Source organism: Orcinus orca, chromosome 5, assembly GCF_937001465.1.
Source record: "Orcinus orca chromosome 5, mOrcOrc1.1, whole genome shotgun sequence".
In the NCBI taxonomy this organism is placed as follows: Eukaryota; Metazoa; Chordata; class Mammalia; order Artiodactyla; family Delphinidae; genus Orcinus; species Orcinus orca.
In genome coordinates this window covers 79930658-79951581 of record NC_064563.1, presented here as the reverse complement: position 1 = coordinate 79951581, position 20924 = coordinate 79930658, and the positions used below count along the sequence as shown (strand labels likewise).

Here is a 20924-nt window from a genome sequence, read left to right as displayed (position 1 = left end):
AAAGAGAAATAAGATAAGGCTTACAGGAGACAGTGAACTATGAATTTAGTAGCAACTGAAACAAATATTTGGGGGGGGAAGCAAAACACAAAAACCAACAAAACAACAACAAAATTCAGCCTTCATATTACTTAGCTTCTTTTTTATTTCTTTATTTTTTTCGCTGCATTAGGTCTTAGTTGCAGCACATGGGGTCTTCATTGAGGATCTTTCGTTGTGGTACACGGGGTCTTTGTTGTGGCGTGTGGGCTTCTCTCTAGTTGTGGTACGCGGGGTTTTCTCTCTAGTTGGGGCATGCAGGTTTTCTCTTTAGTTGTGATGTGCAGGCTCCAGGGAGTGTAGACTCTGTAGGTTGCGGCATGCGGGCTCTCTTGTTGAGGTGTGCGAGCTCAGTAGCTGTGGCATGGGGGCTTAGTTGCCCTGCAGTGTGTGGGATCTTAGTTCCCCAACTGGATCAAACCTGCGTCCCCAGCATTGGAAGGCAGATTCGTTACCACTGAACCACCAGGAAAGTCCCCTGCTTAGGTTCTAATGGAATACATTATCCCTGACTTGATGTTTGTTTGGTGTTAATTTATTTGTTTCTAACAGGGCTTTCATTTCTGTAATTTTTAGCTTTTTTATTTTTCCAAGGTCACCTAATCCAGTTTTCTTCTCCTCTTACTGTCTCTTCTTCTTTAAGCACTCTCTCTTTTCAATATCTGTCTTCCTGCTTCTAAGAGAGACTCTATTATATTTAATTTCCTTGAACCTATAGAATACTGTTTCAAGTTTTCCTGGGTTTTCTTCGGGTGAACTGTCTTGTGATGTTTATTCTTGACCTACCTTTGTCCCTTTTGTCAATTTGTTTATTTTGAATGTTATACAAACATCTCTCCCCTTCCGTAAATTCTTTCTTCCCAGCTTTTGTGGTATCACTCTCTCCCACTTTTCCTGATCCTTCTCTACTTGTTCCTTCTTGGGTTTCTTTCACAGGCTCCTCTTCCTGTGTTCTTTCCTTAAAAAGCTGTTGTTCCCCAGCAATTCCCCTCTGGCTTCGTTCACACTCTATACCTTCTTGGGTAATTTACCACTTACACGCTGATAACAAATCACTTGCTTTAAATTATTATTGTCTCCAGTGTCTACACAGTGCCAGACCTGTAGTAAATGCTCAATAAAAATGTGGTCAGTGAATAACTCCCAAGTCTGTTTCTATCCTGGATCATACCATACATGTCTCCAGATGGTCTAAATGATACATCCAGCATATCTAATTCTCAACTCACTGGCTCTCCCATTACATTTTCTAACTAAAAATAAAGTGACAGGTTGGTTCAAGATGGCAGAGTAGAACGATGTGCTCTCACCCCTCTTGCAAGAGCACCGGAATCACAAATAACTGCTGAATAGTCATTGACAGGAAGACACTGGAACTCACCAAAAAAGATACCCCACATCCAAAGACAAGGAGAAGCCATAACACGGTAGGAGGGGTGCAATCACAATACAATCAAGTCCCATAACTGCTGGGTGGGTGACTCACAAACTGGAGAACACTTATACCACAGAAGTCCACCCACTGGAGTGAAGGTTCTGAGCCCCGTGTCAGGATTCCCAACATCGGGATCCAGCAACGGGAGGAGGAATTCCTAGAGAATCAGACTTTGCAGGCTAGTGGGATTTCATTGCAGGACTTTGACAGGACTGGGGGAAACGGAGACTCCACTCTTGGAGGGCATACACAAAGTAGTGTGCGCATCAGGACCCAGGGGAAGGAGCAGTGACCCCAGAGGAGACTGAACCAGACCTACCTGCTAGTGTTGGAGGGTCTCCTGCAAGAGGTGGGGGGCAGCTGTGGCTCACCAAGGGACAAGGACACTGGCAGCAGAAGTTCTGGGAAGCACTCCTTGGCATGAGCCCTCCCAGAGTCCGCCATTAGCCCCACCAAAGAGCCCGGGTAGGCTCCAGTGTTGGGTCGCCTCAGGCCAAACAACCAACCAACAGGGAGGTGACTCAGCCCCACCCATCAGCAGTCAAGCAGATTAAAGTTTTACTGAGCTCTGCCTACCAGAGCAACAGCCAACTACCCACCACCAGTCCCTTCCATCAGGAAACTTGCACAAGCCTCTTAGATAGCCTCGTCCACCAGAGGGCAGACAGCAGAAGCAAGAAGAACTACAATCCTGCAGCCTGTGGAACAGAAACCACATTCATAGAAAGATAGACAAGATGAAAAGACAGAGGACTATGTACCAGATGAAAGAACAAGATAAAACCCCAGAAAAATAACTAAATGAAGTGGAGATAGGCAACCTTCCAGAAAAAGGATTCAGAATAATGATAGTGAAGATGATCCAGGACCACGGAAAAAGAATGGAGGCAAAGATCAAGAAGATGCAAGAAATGTTTAACAAAAACTTAGAAGAATTAAAGAACAAACAAACAGAGATGAACAATACAATAACTGAAATGAAAACTACACTAGAAGGAATCAATAGCAGAATAACTGAGGCAGAAGAATGGATAAGTGACCTGGAAGACAGAATGGTGGAATTCACTGCCACAGAAGAGAATGAAGAAAAAAGAATGAAAAGAAATGAAGACAGCCTAAGAGACCTCTGGCACAACATTAAACGTAACAACATTCACATTATAGGGGTCCCAGAAGGAGAAGAGAGAGAGAAAGGACCTGAAAAAATATTTGAGGACATTATAGTCGAAAACTTCCCTAAAATGGGAAAGGAAATAGCCACCCAAGTCTAGGACGCGCAGAGAGTCCCAGGCAGGATAAACCCAAGGAGAAAGACGCCAAGACACAAAGTAATGAAATTGACAAAAATTAAAGACAAAGAAAAATTACTGAAAACAACAAGGGAAAAATGACAAATAACATACAATGGAACTCTCATAAGGTTAACAGCTGATTTCTCAGCAGAAACTCTACAAGCCAGAAGGGAGTGGCATGACATATTTAAAGTGATGAAAGAGAAGAACCTACAACCAAGATTACTGTACCGGGCAAAGACTCATTCAGATTCGGTGGAGAAATCAAAAGCTTTACAGACAAGCAAAAGCTGAGAGAATTCAGCACCACAAAACCAGCTCTACAACAAATGTTAAAGGAAATTCTCTCAGTGGGAAACACAAGAGAAGAAAAGGACCTACAAAAACAAACCCAAAACAATTAAGAAAATGGTAACAGGAACATAAATATTGATAATTACCTTAAACGTAAATGGATAAAATGCTCCAACCAAAAGACGCAGACTTGCTGAATGGAAATAAAAACAAGACCCATCCATATGCTGTCTACAAGAGACCCACTTCAGACCTAGGGACACATACAGATTGAAAGTGACAGGATGGAAAAAGATATTCCATGCAAATGGAAATCGAAAGAAAGCTGGAGTAGCAATACTCATATCAGATAAAATAGACTTTAAAATAAAGAATGTTACAAGAGACAAGGAAGGACACTACGTAATGATCAAGGGATCAATCCAAGAAGAAGATATAACAATTATAAATATATATGCATCCAACATAGGAGCACCTCAATACGTAAGGCAACTGCTAACAGCTATAAAAGAGGAAATCGACAGTAACACAACAGTGGGGAACTTTAACACCGCATTTACACCAATGGACAGATCATCCAAACAGAAAATTAATAAGGAAACACCAGCTTTAAATGACACAATAGACCAGATAGATTTAATTGATATTTATAGGACATTCCATCCAAAAACAGCATATTACACTTTCTTCTCAAATGCGCACGGAACATTCTCCAGTATAAATCACATCTTGCGTAACAAATCAAGCCTCGGTAAATTTAAGAAAATTCAAATCATATCAAGGCTCTTTTCTGACCACAACGCTATGAGATTAGAAATCAATTATAGGGGGAAAAACACAAACACATGGAGGCTAAACAATACATTACTAAATAACCAAGAGATCACTGAAGAAGTCAAAGAGGAAATAAAAAAATACCTAGAGACAACTGACAATGAAAACATCACAAGCCAAAACCTATGGGATGCAGCAAAAGCTGTTCTAAGAGGCAGGTTTATAGCAATACAATCCTACCTCAAGAAACAACAAACATCTCAAATAAACAATCTAACCATACAACTAAAGAAACTAGAGAAAGAAGAACAAACAAAGCCCTAAGTTAGCAGAAGGAAAGAAATCATAAATATCTGAGCAGAAATAAATGAAATAGAAACAAAGACTACAATAGAAAAGATCAATAAAACTAAAAGCTAGTTCTTTGAGAAGATAAACAATATTGATAAACCATTAGCCAGATTCATCAAGAAAACAAGGGAGAGGACTCAAATCAATAAAATTAGAAATGAAAAAGGAGAAGTTAAAACAGACACCGCAGAAATACAAAGCATGCTAAGAGACTACTACAAGCAACTCTATGCCAATAAAATGGACAACCTGGAAGAAATGGACAAATTCTTAGAAAAGTATAACCTTCCAAGACTGAACCAGGAAGAAATAGAAAATATGAACAGACCAATCACAAGTAATGAAATTGAAACTGTGACTAAAAATCTTCCAACAAACAAAAGTCCAGGACCAGATGGCTTCACAGGTAAATTTTATCAATCATTTAGAGAAGAGCTAACACTCATCCTTCACAAACTCTTCCAAAAAACTGCAAAGGAAGGAACACTCCCAAACTCATTCTATGAGGCCACCATCACCCTGATACCAAAACCAGACAAAGATTCTACAAAAAAAGAAAATTACAGACCAATATCACTGATGAATATAGACGCAAAAACCCGCAACAAAATACTAGCAAACAGAATCCAACAGCACATTAAAAGGATCATACACCATGATCAAGTGGGATTTATACCAGGGATGCAAGGATTCTTCAATATACACAAATCAATCAATGTGATACACCATATTAACAAATTGAAGAATAAAAACCATATGATTGTTTCAATAGATGCAGAGAAAGCTTTTGACAAAATTCAACACCGATTTATGATAAAAACTCTCCAGAAAGTGGGCATAGAGGGAACCTACCTCAACATAATAAAGGCCATATACGACAACCCCAAAGCAAACATCGTCTCAATGGTGAAAAACTGAAACCATTTCCTCTAAGATCAGGAACAAGACAAGGATGTCCACTCTCACCACTATCATTCAACATAGCTTTGGAAGTCCTAGTCACGGCAATTAGAAAAGAAAAAGAAATAAAGGAATACAAACTGGAAAAGAAGAAGTCAAACTGTCACTGTTTGCAGATGACATGATAGTATACATAGAGAATCCTAAAGATGCCACCAGAAAACTACTATAGCTGATCAATGAATTTGGTAAAGTTGCAGGATTCAAAATTAATGTGCAGAAATCTCTTGCATTCCTATACACTAACAATGAAAGATCAGAAAGAGAAATTAAGGAAACAATCCCATTCACCACTGCAACAAAAAGAATAAAATACCTAGGAATAAACCTACCTAAGGTGGTAAAAGACCTATACTCAGAAAACTATAAGACACGGATGAAAGAAATTAAAGATGATACAAACAGATGGAGAGATATACTATGTTCTTGGATTGGAAGAATCAATATTGTGAAAATGACTATACTACCCAAAGCAATCTACAGATTCAATGCAATCCCTATCAAATTACCTGGGGCATTTTTTACAGAACTAGAACAAAAAATCTTAAAATTTGTAATGTCGACACAGAAGACCCGAAATAGCAAAAGCGGTCTTGACGGAAAAAAAGGGAGCTGGAGGAATCGGACTCCCTGACTTCAGACTATACTACAAAGTTACAATAATCAAGACAATATAGTACTGGCACCAAAACAGAAATATAGATCAATGGAATAGGATAGAAAGCCCAGATAAAGCCACACACCTATGGTCAACTAATCTATGACAAAGGAGGTAAGCATATACAATGGAGAAAAGACAGTCTCTTCAATAAGTGGTGCTGGGAAAACTGGACAGCTACATGTAAAAGAATGAAATTAGAACACCCCCTAACACCATACACAAAAATAAACTCAAAATGGATTAGAGACCTAAATGTAATACCAGATACTATAAAACTCTCAGAGGAAAACATAGGAAGAACACTCTTTGACATAAATCACAGCAAGATCTTTTTGGATCCACCTCCTAGAGTAATGGAAATAACAAAAATAAACAAATGGGACCTAATGATACTTAAAAGCTTTTGAAAAGCAAAGGAAACTACAAACAAGATGAAAAGACAACCCTCAGAATGGGAGAAAATATTTGCAAACGAATCAATGGACAAAGTATTAATCTCCACAATATATAAACAGCTCATGCAGCTCAATATTAAGGAAACAAACAACCCAATCCAAAAATGGGCAGAAGACGTAAATAGACATTTCTCCAAAGAAGACATACAGATGGCCAAGAAGCACATGAAAAGCTGCTCAATGTCACTAATTAGTAGAGAAATGCAAATCAAAACTACAATGAGGTATCACTTCAGACCTGTCAGAATGGACATCATCAGAAAATCTACAAACAAATGCTGGAGAGGGTGTGGAGAAAAGGGAACCCTCTTGCACTGTTGGTGGGAATGTAAATTGATACAGCTACTATGGAGAACGGTATGGAGTTTCCTTAAAAACTAAAAATAGGGCTTCCCTGGTGGCGCAGTGGTTGAGAGTCCGCCTGCTGATGCAGGGGACATGGGTTCGTGCCCCGGTCCAGGAAGATCCCACATGTCGCGGAATGGCTAGGCCCATGAGCCATGGCCACTGAGCCTACGCGTCCGGAACCTGTGCTCCGCAACGGGAGAGGCCACAACAGTGAGAAACCCGCATACGGCAAAAACAAACAAACCAAAAAACAAACAAAAAAAAAAACTAAAAGTAGAATTACCATATGACCCAGCAATCCCACTACTGGGCATATACCCAGAGAAAACCAGAAATTAAACAGAGACATACACCCCAATGTTCCTTGCAGCACTATTTACAATAGCCAGGACATGGAAGCAACCTAATTGCCCATTGACAGACAAATGGATAAAGAAGATGTGTTACATACATACAATGGAATATTACTCAGCCATAAAAAGGAACGAAATTGGGTCATGTGTAGAGATATGGATGGATCTAGAGACTGTCATACAGAGTGAAGTAAGTCAGAAAAAGAAAAACAAATATCGCATATTAATGCATATATGTGGAACCTAGAAAAATGGTACAGATGAACTGGTTTGCAGGGCAGAAATAGAGACACAGATGTAGAGCACAAACGTACGGACACCAAGGGGGGAAAGTGGCAGGGGGTGGTGGTCGTTGTGTGATGAATTGGGAGATTGGGATAGACATATATACACTAATATGTATAAAGTAGATAACTAATAAGAACCTGCTGTATAAAAAAATAAATAAAATTCAAAAACTAAATAAAAAGCTAAAAATAAAAAGTGAAATAAAAGCAAACTATCTATTCTTCCTCTAGTAAGTTCCATCTGGAAGAATTATGTTACCATATGTCAAATTATCAGGCCAAAAGACTGAAGGCCACACTCCAGCTCCTCCCATTGACATCCACTTCAGCTTTTGTTCTGTGTGGGTACACAATGGTCTCATATTTGAGTCTAATATTAAAGTCCCTCTCTAGCTGAACTGGAACCCCCACAGCCCTCACCCAGTAAAGTTTGGAACGTGCCAGGCCTTTTGGTGGTCACAGTGAATAGGGCACTACAGACATTTTATGGGTAGGGACCAGGAAGGCTAAATGTTGAGCACTGTGTCAGGAGTCTCACATAAAAACTGCCCAGACCCAAATGCCAAAGAAATAATGCACCTAGCTATTTTTTTTTAAGCCAAAAGATGGCAATAAACACCAAGAAAGTCCTTAAAGATTAGTTTTCTGGCCATAAAGGAACAGGAAGTTTCAAAATGCCCAAAAAAGAAAGAAAATTTTTTTTTGATTGAAAAAGCTGAAAAACACTTTTGAATAAGCCTATGCATTCCAACTTTCATTTGTAATGGAGATTATGGATGTTCCTTTCCAAATAAAGATTACCAAAGAGGCAAAAAAATTCCTATACTTGTGCTGGAAATCTCATTCTGCTAAAAAGAGTATCTGACAAATTCCTCATTTTTCAATAATTTCAATTTTAGAAGGTCAGGTAAACAATGGCAGTAGCATGCTATTTAATCTTTTTCCTCTAAGGACACAGCCAAAAAGCTTTGATGCCAAGTCTGAAGAATTAGGTGAGACATTAAACTAATACCTTAAAAAAAAATTAACAACAAGCAGAGACCAATAAAGTATTAAGTCTCATTTTCTTAAGTGGCTTATAAATTAGCTCCTAAAGCAATTTTAAAATGTTCTAAGGAATATAAATAAATAACAACTACTGATATTTCCCATGGTCACAATGTTAAAATAGATAATATGCTTGTTTAAGAAACTATTTGATAGTCATACCTTTAAAAACATATGTGTTTATTTTAAATGGATTACAGTATGTTCTTTTGTTCCACAAAATACACATAAATACTGAAGCATAAATAAGTTAGTCTCTACTTCCTAGCAGAAGCAATGCAGAAGCGTAGAAATTAAGATCAATGCACTCTAAAATCAAACTGCCCAGCCAGGTTTGAGTCTTGTCTCTGTTACATCTTAGGTATGTGACCTTGGGTTAAGTTACATAACCTCTCTGTGCCTTGGTTTCCTCATCTTAATAAGAATAACATAATACCTACCTCATAGAGCTGCTGTAAGAATTTAAAGAGATGACATATAAAGGATAACATATTGCACATATTATATTATGTCTTATGGCCTGGCACATAAGAAACATTCAATAAATGTTAGTAGTAGTATTGGCTATTACCATTATTATTATTTATACTTGGTGTTGCTTTTGAAAAACTAATGCTATTATAGGGATCCCTTAGGTCAGGACTAAAGACAGTATTATTAGAATTTAAACCAGAAACCCCACCATATACCACAGTATCTAAAGACTAATGACCTTTAGAGAAATAATCCTAAACGAGTAAATCTCACTAGGTGTCGTGCCTTTGCAGGCTCCAGATCCATGAATTTAAGCTATCCTCCAACTAGGAATCCTATTTTGTTGCTTTCCAGTTTTTTAAAATTATGCAGCTCCTTGCAGTTCCCATCTGGTACTATGTCTATAGCTCACGCAACTATAATGCCCTCTCAGGGCACACTCACACACTGCAGTGCTGCAGAAGCACCTGAAAGTGTCCTCCAATCCTCTGCAAAGTGTACTGATAGATACTGGAGCAGGGGCCTTGCTGATCACCACCAAAATGTTCAAAGTTAAGATATTATTGATAACGTGTAAGTGATTTCTGTATTTGAAGATTAGATACCTGGTTTATATCTTTTCTAAACAAATTAAGGCCATAATATCAACATAAGTTAAGATAGCCAAAAGAAAAATTATCTAAGAATTTAAATGAGTTTTCTCCTATGTCTGAATGTAGTGGGGCGACTGGTGTTCACCCATATTAGGTTCTCCTTTCCTTTGGAGTATATGGAAGTATGAGAAAATTTCATGTCCCAGATCTTTATATTAGGCAGGGCCATATTCCTCATTTTAGCCTATAAAATACAAGTAGAAGTGAGACTATCATACTTCTGGGCCAGGGCATGTAAGAGTTGGTTTGCCATATCCATGTTCTCTTTTTCCTAAATAACATATACTGAGATAGTAGATCCTAAGACGGAGGGAACCTAAATCCTGAGTCACAGGATAGCCTCAGATGACCCATGCTGGTCTTGGTGTGAGGGAGAAATAAACTTTTGCTGTGCTATGCCATTGAGATTTTGGAGTTTGTTACTGTATGGCCTAGACTGGCCTGATAAATACCTTGAGGTAGTTCATTTTCCTCTCCATTTACTACCAACCAAGTGATAACAGATGTAAAAAAATATGTACTAGTGGGCAGAAGTAACGGAAGAGTTAGAGAATGCCAGCAATATTTGGAAAATAGGGAAGAAAAAGTAGAAGCACAGTAAGACAGTATATACCTATTTTCCTTATGAAGCCCTAGATATATCATTAGGCACTTTTGTTCTGGCCACGGGACATCTTTGCATGGAGACAAAAAAATTCAAAGAGCAATTCTTACCTGCGTAAATGAGCATTTTCACTTCTTAGTGGTTGCATGGCCAGTGCTATTTCAACCTGAATATTTGTGTTTCCATTTACTGTTGGAAGCAGAGATATATACAACTCCAGTTCTGTAATCAACCTCTGAATTTCTGAATCTTCTTCAAAAGGCAGAAGAAATGAGTAAAGACAATATCATAAATTATTTTTGGATAAGATTATTCATATGTATTACTAAAAAAGAAAATATTTCAGAAATATACATACATGCTATAAACAAACTCAACTCATTTATGAATTTATTATACAAATCCTATTTTCCTCTTTCCTGCCACCTGCATTTCCTTACTGAAAAGAATTCTAAAGACATTAAGTTCAGTAAACTAAAGATTAATCTTAAGTCACAGAATTATATCAGTGATTTTTTCAGTTAAAATGTCTAGTAGGAAGATGGTTTATATATATCTCCTAGTTCACATTTACCAAAAGACTATATTAGACTCCTATAATTGCTAAAGGGTTTCCTATAATTAATTACAGTATTAACATTTATAATACAACCTTTGATCCTGGCATAAACAAATAACTCACTTTAGGTGATTCAATTTGGCAACACATTGAGGAAAGGTCTACTAAGATAAGATTTTATTATTTAATTTTATAAAGTAGGTTAACACAATCAGCTACACTTCATTTGATGTAGCATCAAAAGCAGTTATCATTTGTTATTAATTGTGGGGAGTGGATGGTTTGGGAGGTGGCAAACAGCCACAGGGAGAAGGTAGATTTTAGATCTTTTGTCCTTTTATTTTTGTCCCCTCATTTCTATTCAAATTTTCTGTGAACTGAAAACATTTGATAAATATAATATTAACTGTCTGATATCCAAAAGAGGTAAAGTGTATTCTAGTTACAAAAATTTACTCAACTCCATGAGTATTTTAACACCCTGATGGAATGTTTACACGCACATAGTAAAGAACTGTACCCAATTACAGAGCAGACTTCTACCAATCCTCCATAGAGGGGTTTTACTTGTAAGCATTGGAGGCCGAGACCTGGGCTCCACCATTTTCTAGCAATGTACCTTAGTCAAATTACTTAACTGTTGAAGCCTAGGTTTCTTCATAGTTAAATGGAGATAACAACAGTACCTCATGGGGTTGCTGAGAGGATTAAATGAAATACTGTTCTGCAAGCCTCAGTTTCCTCATCTGTAAAATGGGGACAATAACAGTACCTCATAGGGTTGCTGTGAGGATTAAACGAGATAATGCATATAAAACACTTAGCACAGTGCTGGGCACATGGTAAGTGCTCAGTAAATGATATTGTCACTATTATTATTGTTACCAATGATTAAGTATTTGGTTAAGAAAATAGTAACAAACTTAAAGTCTAAAACCATAGGAGATTTTAATATATTAAACCACTGGATCAACAGTGCTACAATCCTTTAGATAAATTTTAACATTTGGTGCTTTTTTTGTCAGTCTGCAAATATTAGGTATTCAATCAGTGCTTCCACAATTAATTACTGTGTTTTCTAGATGACAAATCTGTAACTCACTCCAAATGAAAGCCATTATTTAGAATATATACCTATAATGAAAACATATGAATATGACCTGGCTCAAATGTCTCTTAACTCCACCTAAGACATTTTTCTTGATTTAATTAAAAAATCCCAAGAGTGAATTTAAAAGGGCATAAAAAGTTTTAGGTTCCTTCTCAAAGTGAGATTTGTTAAACATTATAACAGTTGGTTATTAAAGATATGATGAGAGGAAATTTTCTGCACCTTTTTAAATAGGAAAAAATTATCATTCTATTCTAGGGAGTTAATCATGTTTAGGGTCCTCTAACCCCTTAAAGTTTATCTCTATAACTGGTTGAATCTTTTCAAGGTCCTTTGAATCAAGCAGAATGAATACACACTTTCAAGTAAAAGACTGTTTGATATTCCCTAGCACATTTCAAATCCACAGGAAACAAGAGGAGCAAAACCTAAAAAATAAGAATAAAACAGACAAAATTCATTTCCTCATTAGCACAAGACATATTTCTATGGAAAATATCACAAACTCCATGTCAGTTATTCTGAATTTAAATGACATGCCACAGGGACTTTCCTGGTGGTGCAGTGGTTAAGAATCTGCCTGCCAATGCAGGGGACATGCTTTGATCCCTGGTCCAGGAAGATTCCACATGCCGTGGAGCAACTAAGCCCATGTGCCACAACTACTGAGCCTGCACTCTACGGCCCGTGCCACAACTACTGAGAATGCACACCACAACTACTGAAGCCCGTGTGCCTAGAGCCCGTGCTCCACAACGAGAAGCCACCGCAGTCAGAAGCCCACACGCTGCAACAAAGAGTAGCCCCTGCTCACAGCAACTAGAGGAAGCCTGTGCACAGCAACGAAAGACCCAATGCAGCCATAAAAAATAATTAAAAACATTAATTAATTAATGCTAAAATTATAAAAAAAAATAAAATAAATGACGTGCCACAGAAAATTATAAAGTCTTCATCTACCTTGTTCTGCTACCAGGGCCTTGAGCTCTCCCAACAAATACTTGATAGTTCTAACTTTTTCAGCACTCTGGTTCACACTTTTTGCATTCTGCACATCCTTTATTCTTGTATCTTGCACGGGTATGTTTAAATCCTTTCTTTCACTTCTAACCTCTTCAATTTGTTCTTTAACATATTTTTCTTCTTTAATAGCCAAGAAATCTGGCTGTAATAGGGTGGGGCTGCAGCAAGTCTGACTATCTGGATGAGAACCCAACAGTTTCGTGCATGTTTGGAAACACTTTAGTAGGTCCGGTTCCTTAGGAACTCTTTGTTGTGGCAGAATTCCATTAGCAAGATCCAGCTGCTGAAATGTTGGAGTAGCTGGTTTGTCAGTTTGGGGCAGGCTACATGGAACTCCAAGACTAGTACTGAAGGAATTCCTTAGAACATCATCAGTACAGTCCACAGGAATTGTTCTACCTTGTGATACAAACTGGTTGTCACCATCAGTCTGAACTTCCTAAAGAAAGAAAAAAACAAGTTAAGCCTTCAAAAATGTGAGCACTGACTTGTAGGCATTAACTATAATAAACTCAAACGAAAAATGTTAGAAGATGACATTTGCAGAATAGAGTTATAGATTACCAGTAAATAAACTGAATTTCCCCTCAGCACAATATTCTAGCTTTTTAAAGCCTCTGCAATATGGGAACATTATAAAGCCATGACTAAAATAGATCATTTACAAATATCACACATGGTTTAAAGACATCAAAAATTAGTCTACTTTGGGACTAAACAAAATTCCACTTTGGGAAATTACAATGTAAGAAAATAAGGTGAAAAAGCTTTTGCACAAATATATTTAGAGAAATGTTATAGTGGTAAAAACTTCCTTAAATGTCTAACCATAGGTGAGTAGTCACACAGACCATGGTATATTCATTACATAGAGTATTAACAACTTATTAAAAATTTCAAAAAGGTAAATTACAATAAAGTGTTAAGTGAAAAAAGCAGTATATAAAACGTTATAAAATTTAATTATGATGATATTTTTAAAAGAAAACTAACTTCACAAATTAGAACCAGAAAACAAAACCTACACAGAGAATTAAATAACTGGAACATGCTCTATCAACGTGTTAACAGCAATTATGCCTGGGTGGTAGGTATGGGTGATTTCTTTTTTCAAGTAATCTCTTTCCCTTTCCCCCTCCCCCAATTAATAAGTAAAACTTTTCTAATACAAAATAACTTGAAAAAATAATTGGTCTTTACACCCTACGGCATTAAGATACAATCAGCAAATTCAATTTTCTCTCAAGACAATTTCTAAAAGCAAATTACTACTTATATAGTATATAAACTGTACTCACAGAATGAACCACTGGAGGGCAGGGTGGTTGCTGAGGTAACTGGACTGGGGTAGAGGTGGATAAGCTATAATTAGAATATGGAGATGCCTGAGATTCTAAAAGGGAAAAGGGAAAAAAACGTCATTCACATCTCAGACTGCTTATACAATTACCAGGCAACTTAATTAGAGCTTATAATCATGCCTTTTAAAACGTCATTCATACTAACCAGAACCAGACACAGTGTGGCAAGGTGCAGTAGGAATTCCTTTGGGGTTGTTCTTTGAAGCCAAGTTATTCATCAGTGACATTTGAGTCTGCACATGCTCACAGAGGGCTTGGTATATTATGGGTGAATACATTCTATAATGATCTTGTAGTGACCAATTTTGTGGTATATCTGATGAGTCTCTTTCACTTCCAGCAGAAGCATCATTAGGAATCTGTTTCTTATTATCTGAAGATACTAATGTGGAAGAAGGGAAAAAAGTTCTTGAAATACAATTCTTCAAAAACCTTTACCATAAGATATTAGGGAAAAAAGGACTCTCAGAAGTAGCTATCACTCCTAAAGAAAATCACCTCAAATGATTTTTTTTTTTTTTTTTTGCGGTACGCGGGCCTCTCACTGTTGTGGCCTCTCCCGTTGCGGAGCACAGGCTCCGGACATGCAGGCTCAGCGGCCATGGCTCACAGGCCTAGCTGCTCCACGGCATGTGGGATCTTCCTGGACCAGGGCACGAACCCGTATCCCCCTGCATTGGCAGGCGGACTCCAACCACTGCGCCACCAGGGAAGCCCTCAAATGATTTTTTTAAAGTAAGTAATGAATTAGGTTCTCCAGTCAAAAATCATCTACACTATGTCTTTAAAATCTTTATTAAACACTACTAATAAAATCTCTCCAATTATAAAGACCTCTCTTAGGGGGGTTACTTCTCTCTAAAATCCAGTAAAACTCTTTCACCTTGCTCCTTGTCCAGTTCATGCTCTTGAGAGGGGGAATGCAATAGAAAAGACAGATACCTTGTACAATTCTGATGCTTTGACAATAATAATAATAATGATAAAGATAAATAAATCAGAGCTTTTAGAGTGAGAATAAAAGTAGATTTAATCTACACATTGGGCTCTCAGACAAGAACTTAACCTGACATTTAAAGTCTCCAAAGCTTAACCATGACATACTTTTCCAACCATCTTCCCAACACTCTCAACTAGGAAATTTTTCATTCCAGTCGGGCCATTTTAGACACCTAAAACAAGCTTTTCTCACTTTCCCAAAACATCACTCATGATGAACCATTCTTTCCAATTCAATTCTACCTACTCACCAAAGCTCATCTGAAGGCTTCTCTCTCCCACGAAGCCTTTTCCAGTCATTCTAGTCTAGTGACTGCTCTCCACCATCCCAGAGCACATATTGTCTATACAAATCATATATCACTTGCATATTGTACTATATTGCTTATCTTTCATTCTCTTGTCTACCTGACTAAACTATAAGATTCTTTAGGCAGGACTGTATTTATACTTCATTACTTTCTCCCACAGTGTCTTGTATTAATCTATGTACAAAGCAGTACAAAGTAGAAACCTGGTATTAATAAACTAATACATGAAAAACAAGAGTTTTCTACATAGCACTACTCTATAGATCACTATCAAAATCTATTTCTTTGTCTAATAAGATCCCCTTGCCAAATGTTTTTTTAAAGACTATTAATAGAAATGAGAGTGTTCTTGGTAGATCATAGGTTATCAGAGTACAAAGTAAGTTCAGAAAAATATACAGCTTTTGGCAAAAGCTTACCAAAGCTAAATATATATTCTATGACATAGCAATTACACTTCTGGGTATATACCTAACAGAAATGAGTATTTATGTCTACTAAAACAGTGGTCCCCATCCTTTTTGGCACCAGGGACCGGTTTCGTGGAAGACAATTTTTCCACAGACCGGGGCGGGCGGGGGAATGGTTCAGGCTGTAATGCGAGCCATGGGGAGTGATGGGGAGCCAGAGGGAGCGGTGGGGGGCGGTGGGGGGCGGTGGGGAGCGGTGGGGAGCCATGGGGAGCGGCAGAGGAAGCTTTGCTGGCTCACCTGTGGCTCACCTCCTGCTGTGCGTCCCGGTTCCTAAGAGGCTGTGGGGGGAGGAACTGGGGACCCCTGTACTAAAAGATGTGTATGAGAATGCTCACAACAGCTTTATTTGCAGTAGCCAAAAACTGAAAACACCCAAATAGCCATGAATAGTAGAAATGGATGAATTGTGGTATAGTCATCTGAAACTATACAGCAATGGAAAAGAACAAATTACTGATATACTCAAACTACCTATACGAAATTAACAGATATGATGTTGTGTGAGAGTCAGACACAAGACTACATAGTGTACAACTGCATTTACATGAAGTTCAAAACTAATAGAACTATTCAATGGAGATAGAAGTCAGAAAAGTGGTTACTCAAGGATGAGGAGATAGGTGGTGGTGAGAATACTGAGGGGTAGGAGCCTGGTAGGGTACTGAAAATGTTCTATATTTTCATCTGGGTGATATGGGTGTACCCCATATGCAAAAATTTATTGAGATTTATGCACTTGCTTTATGAAAGTTACTCCTTAATTATTTAAAAAGTGAAAACAGTTAAATTTTTTAAAATGGTATGGAATTCCCCAAATACATATATAATTTATTGAAAATAAAAACATTGCTAAAAGCATAAAACTTACAAGTAAAAGCAAAAAGTTAAAGGCAGATGAAATATTATAACCAATAAAGATAGAAAAATACTACTAAATTAATATTTGACTATGAAAATGGTTGGAGATATTGGATGCTTCCATTTTGACTTGGGCTATACTTTTCCTTTTGGGATAATCTATTGCTGTGAACATACTTCCTTGGCCTGAATATGAGCTCTAACAGTTACTAGCTGAATAACTTCTGGCAAATTATTCAACCTCTCTTGGCCTCCTCTTCCTCATCAGAAAAATGATGATAAGAGCATTACCTATTTCATAAGATTGTTGTGAAAAGTAAACAGCACATGTAAAGTATCAATGTCTAGCACATAGTGAGAACTCAATAAATGTTATATCTATTACCAAATGGCTACAAAGTCTTAATACGGACAAATAAATATTTCATGTTCACAAATCTTCCCAACTGCTGTCAATAAAATATCTCTAACCATGTGCCCTCTGAGGTGACATGCAGTAACAATTATTCTTCACTCCCTGAATATATGAGCTACAACAAATTGGTTAATAAACATTTCTGTAAAAAAAAATTATTTCTTAGTGGAAATACAATTTTACAATAAATCAAATGGAAAAGCATCCTCCTAAAATAGTTTAACTTTGAAATCTAAAATGATGAAGGGTGAGATCACAGGCAGCCCACGGCCATCCAGCACATTACTCTTCCTTTCCTCCTGATTCCTAGGTCTCTCTTCTGCTCCTGGCCTTTCCTCCTGATTCCTAGGTCTCTCTTCTGCTCCTGGGTTTCTTTTGGTCCCATAAGATAAGAATTGTCTGGTTTGAGGAATTCTCAGATTTTACACTCATAGTTCCCAAGCACTGGCACTCATTCACTTTTCAAGGGATGGTTTTCACAATCTCTGATAAAGAGGAGCTACAATATTATGCCTTTGCCAGCAGATGGCATCATCCAACATAAATTAATAAACCTCAAACACTTCTTAAAATTCAAAGCTTTAGAATTAACATGACTTACTTTGCTCCTTTATTAACTCACTCTATGTGAAACTCTACTGAGAATGTTGTATATCTGTATTTAAGAGACAAAATCTTAAAGCAAATTATCTAAGACAAATTAAAAACCATAAATGGATACACAATTTTAAAATTAAAAAAAAAAACACCACCAACAACAAAATAAGCCTGTTACTATACAAATGAAGTATATTTTCTTGCTCTTGTTCACTATAAAAAAGCACCCTACATAAACATTTTACCAAACAGCTTAGGACAGCAATGCCTAACTGCTGTCAGGTGATAACTATTTATTCAGTCCATAAAACTTCTTCTGTCCTTGAATTTTAGCTGCTGTACAGCACTGTTGCTTGGATGTACAAGCATTGTCTGACAGGTAAGATAATTCCTGCCACCCAAATACAGAACAGACATCTACTGTGGATAAGAGCTGCTGGATGCCTATTATAATGTGAAATATGTGAAAGAACACCTGGCCTTGATACGGGCAATCAAAGCTCAAAATATTCTGCCTGTAGCAGTTTATTTCCCCAAGGTGAGGGCAGAAATATATACATGATACTGAAAGTAGGTCACATGCCCACAGCATTCAACACAGTTATCAAAATGTAAAAAGTTGCTTATTAAAAAAATGTCTTTTTTCTTTGAGTGTCAGGAGCACTCTCAAGCAAGCTCTCAACGCATCTCTGGAACTGGCTTTCTGCCTCCTTCCTCCCAGTATGCAACGGGGTGGGAGAGCGTGACTCCACAGACGCTCAGTGATCAGGGAGGTACCAGACAGAAAGTAAGTAAGGAGCCCAAGCCCCAGAAGACAGTTAACACCAAATAGTAAGATAATGTATGCTAAAGTTAAAATGATACATAGATACCAGTTAACATGCTGTAATAGATTCCTAAAGTTCTAGTTATGATTATCTCACTTACGCAGAGATGGAAAAGAAAGCAAGTGCTGAGTTTGGTTTTTGTATATTTTGAGCACTGTGCCAACAGAGCAAAAACCTTGTACTGGTTAACAGCTGCTAACCACAAAAAAGAAAAAAAAGATGATCCTTTCTAGACAGTGCTACAGTTTGGTAAACTAAAAAAGAGTAATTTAAGCAAAGGGAAAGAGGCTTCTGCTTCTGAAGAGTCAACCTTAGGAGTAAGTCAATGAGAACCACTTCTAATACTGCAACCCTAAAGGAGACTGTCCTATGGGATATAGGTCTTTCCGAGGATGAAAGTGTAGGGGAAATGACAATAAGATTATATCCTGATCACGGGCCAGAACTGCTGATCTGACTCTAATCCAAAGAAGAATTTAATGCAGGGGCCCAGAATGCTAGATCTCTCTCATTTGCTTCCCCAAACCCGTCTTCTACCCGTCTCCACCCTGCTCTGCTCTCTCTGGGATGCTAATCTGTATGGATTACATTGTTAAGAGACATTCCTTCATGGGTCTCTTCTGCTCCTACATGTTTTGCTGGGTCTACCAAAAAAGTAAGGCCTTGACCTAAGCTCTTTACCTGGGCCATTTCTCAGGGTTGTGTTTGTACTGAGCAACTTTGAGGGATAAGGTAATGTTTCCCCCTGAGACAAGTACAGGCTTGCTTACTACTTACTACAAAATCAGTGGATTCCCCAAGCTCAGCGGTCGTCAGCTGAAGCTTAAACCTACGGCATGTGCAGTATCCACCTGGGTCCATCCCATCATCCCAGTGGGAAATGGCAGCAAGGGAGAACCAAGACAAATATGCTGCTGGGCATGAGTAATAGTCCTTTGTCTCTGATCCAGAGTCTCGTGTCTCGTGTCAACATGCATGACACAGTAAGGCTAAATTATTAGTTGTAAGAATGAAAATCAAATCCCAGACCAGATATACAACAGGGTTCCAGTTGGGTCCAATCCAATGGGAGTCTCAGCATTATCATGGAAAGGAAGAAGCATGAATTCAAAGTATTTATTCCCAACTCCCTCTCTATGAGGCCACCTTGGGCTGGCTTTGTCACTGCTCTTCTCAAGGCAGCCTCCTCTACACAACAGTATCTCTTGAGTCCCAGTACCCTCTTCCTCACCTCATTCCTTAAGGCCTAAGGATAATAAAAGCTCTGTTCCTGCTGCTAGCACTGGGCTAGCACAATCCCTTGTGGTTTCCGTATACTCTAGTCACATCTTTGTAATGAGTTTCTTTGTAAATAAACCATCTTAGAATTATCTTAATTTGAGTGTAGCCATCTATTTTCTGTTGGAACTCTGATAACAAACAGCTAAGCTGGGATCCAACAAGTTGCTACCACGGCACCATTGCCAGCCATGTACGTTCTAAATGAGAGTTCCCTGAGAAAGGGAGCCCTGGACAAAAAATAACCTGCCTTGAGAAAAAAAAGTAAGAGACTGGAGGAATAGGTAGATGGCGCTACCACTCCTTTCTTTGTCCACTGGGCCCCCAAAATGGGCTTCTACTTTAAGAATTAGACCAGGGGTGAGCACACTTTTTCTTAAAAGGCTAGAGAATAAACATATTACGTTTAGCAGGGCCGACTGTCTCTGTCACAACTACTCAACTCTGCCACTGCAGCACAAAAGTAGCCATAGAAAATACATAAATGAGGGACTTCCCTGGTGGTCCATGGTAAAGAATCCGCCTTCCAATGCAGGCGACACGGGTTCGATCCCTGGTCGGGGAACTAAGATCCCACATGCCGCCGGGCAACTGAACCTGTAAACCACAACTGCTGAGCTTGAGCCCCTCAAGGAGAGAGCCCACGTGCTGCAAACTACAGAGCCCACGCACCCTGGAGCCCACGTGCCACAAGTAGAGAGAGAAAATCTGCACACCACAACCAGAGAGAAGCCTGTGCACCACAATGAAGAACCCGTGGGTCACAACAAAAGATCCCACGTGTCTCAATGAAGATCCAGTGTGCCGCAACTAAGACGCAATGCAGCCAAAAAAATATAATAATAATACTTAAAAAAAAAAAGAAAATACATAAATGAATTAGTATGGCTGTGCTCTGATAAAACTTTATTTACAAAATAAATGACTAAACATTATTTATAAAGCAAAACTGGCTGTAGTATGCTGACCCTGGTTTAGACCAATGTTGTCCAATAGAAATATAATGTAAACCATATATGCAACTTTAAATTTTCCAGTAGCAATATTAAAAAAGTTAAAAATGGGTAAAATTAATTTTCATGTTT

General features: G+C 38.1%; 1 protein-coding gene across 4 annotated transcripts in view; it reads right to left on the bottom strand.

The window, feature by feature from the left end:
* Window positions 1-20924, bottom strand: part of CCDC14 (coiled-coil domain containing 14) — a 44679-nt gene that overhangs the window by 14033 nt on the left and 9722 nt on the right. For all 4 annotated transcript variants that reach the window (XR_004476306.2, XM_049710442.1, XM_033403889.2 and 1 more), the window contains exons 6-9: window positions 14227-14463; window positions 14019-14113; window positions 12658-13159; window positions 10138-10279 (exon numbers count right to left, since the gene is read on the bottom strand). Coding sequence is in view for 3 of the 4 variants with exons in the window: in XM_033403889.2 (XP_033259780.1) it covers window positions 10138-10279; window positions 12658-13159; window positions 14019-14113; window positions 14227-14463 (976 nt within the window). In the remaining variant the exon portion in view is untranslated. The remainder of the gene's footprint in view (window positions 1-10137; window positions 10280-12657; window positions 13160-14018; window positions 14114-14226; window positions 14464-20924) is intronic.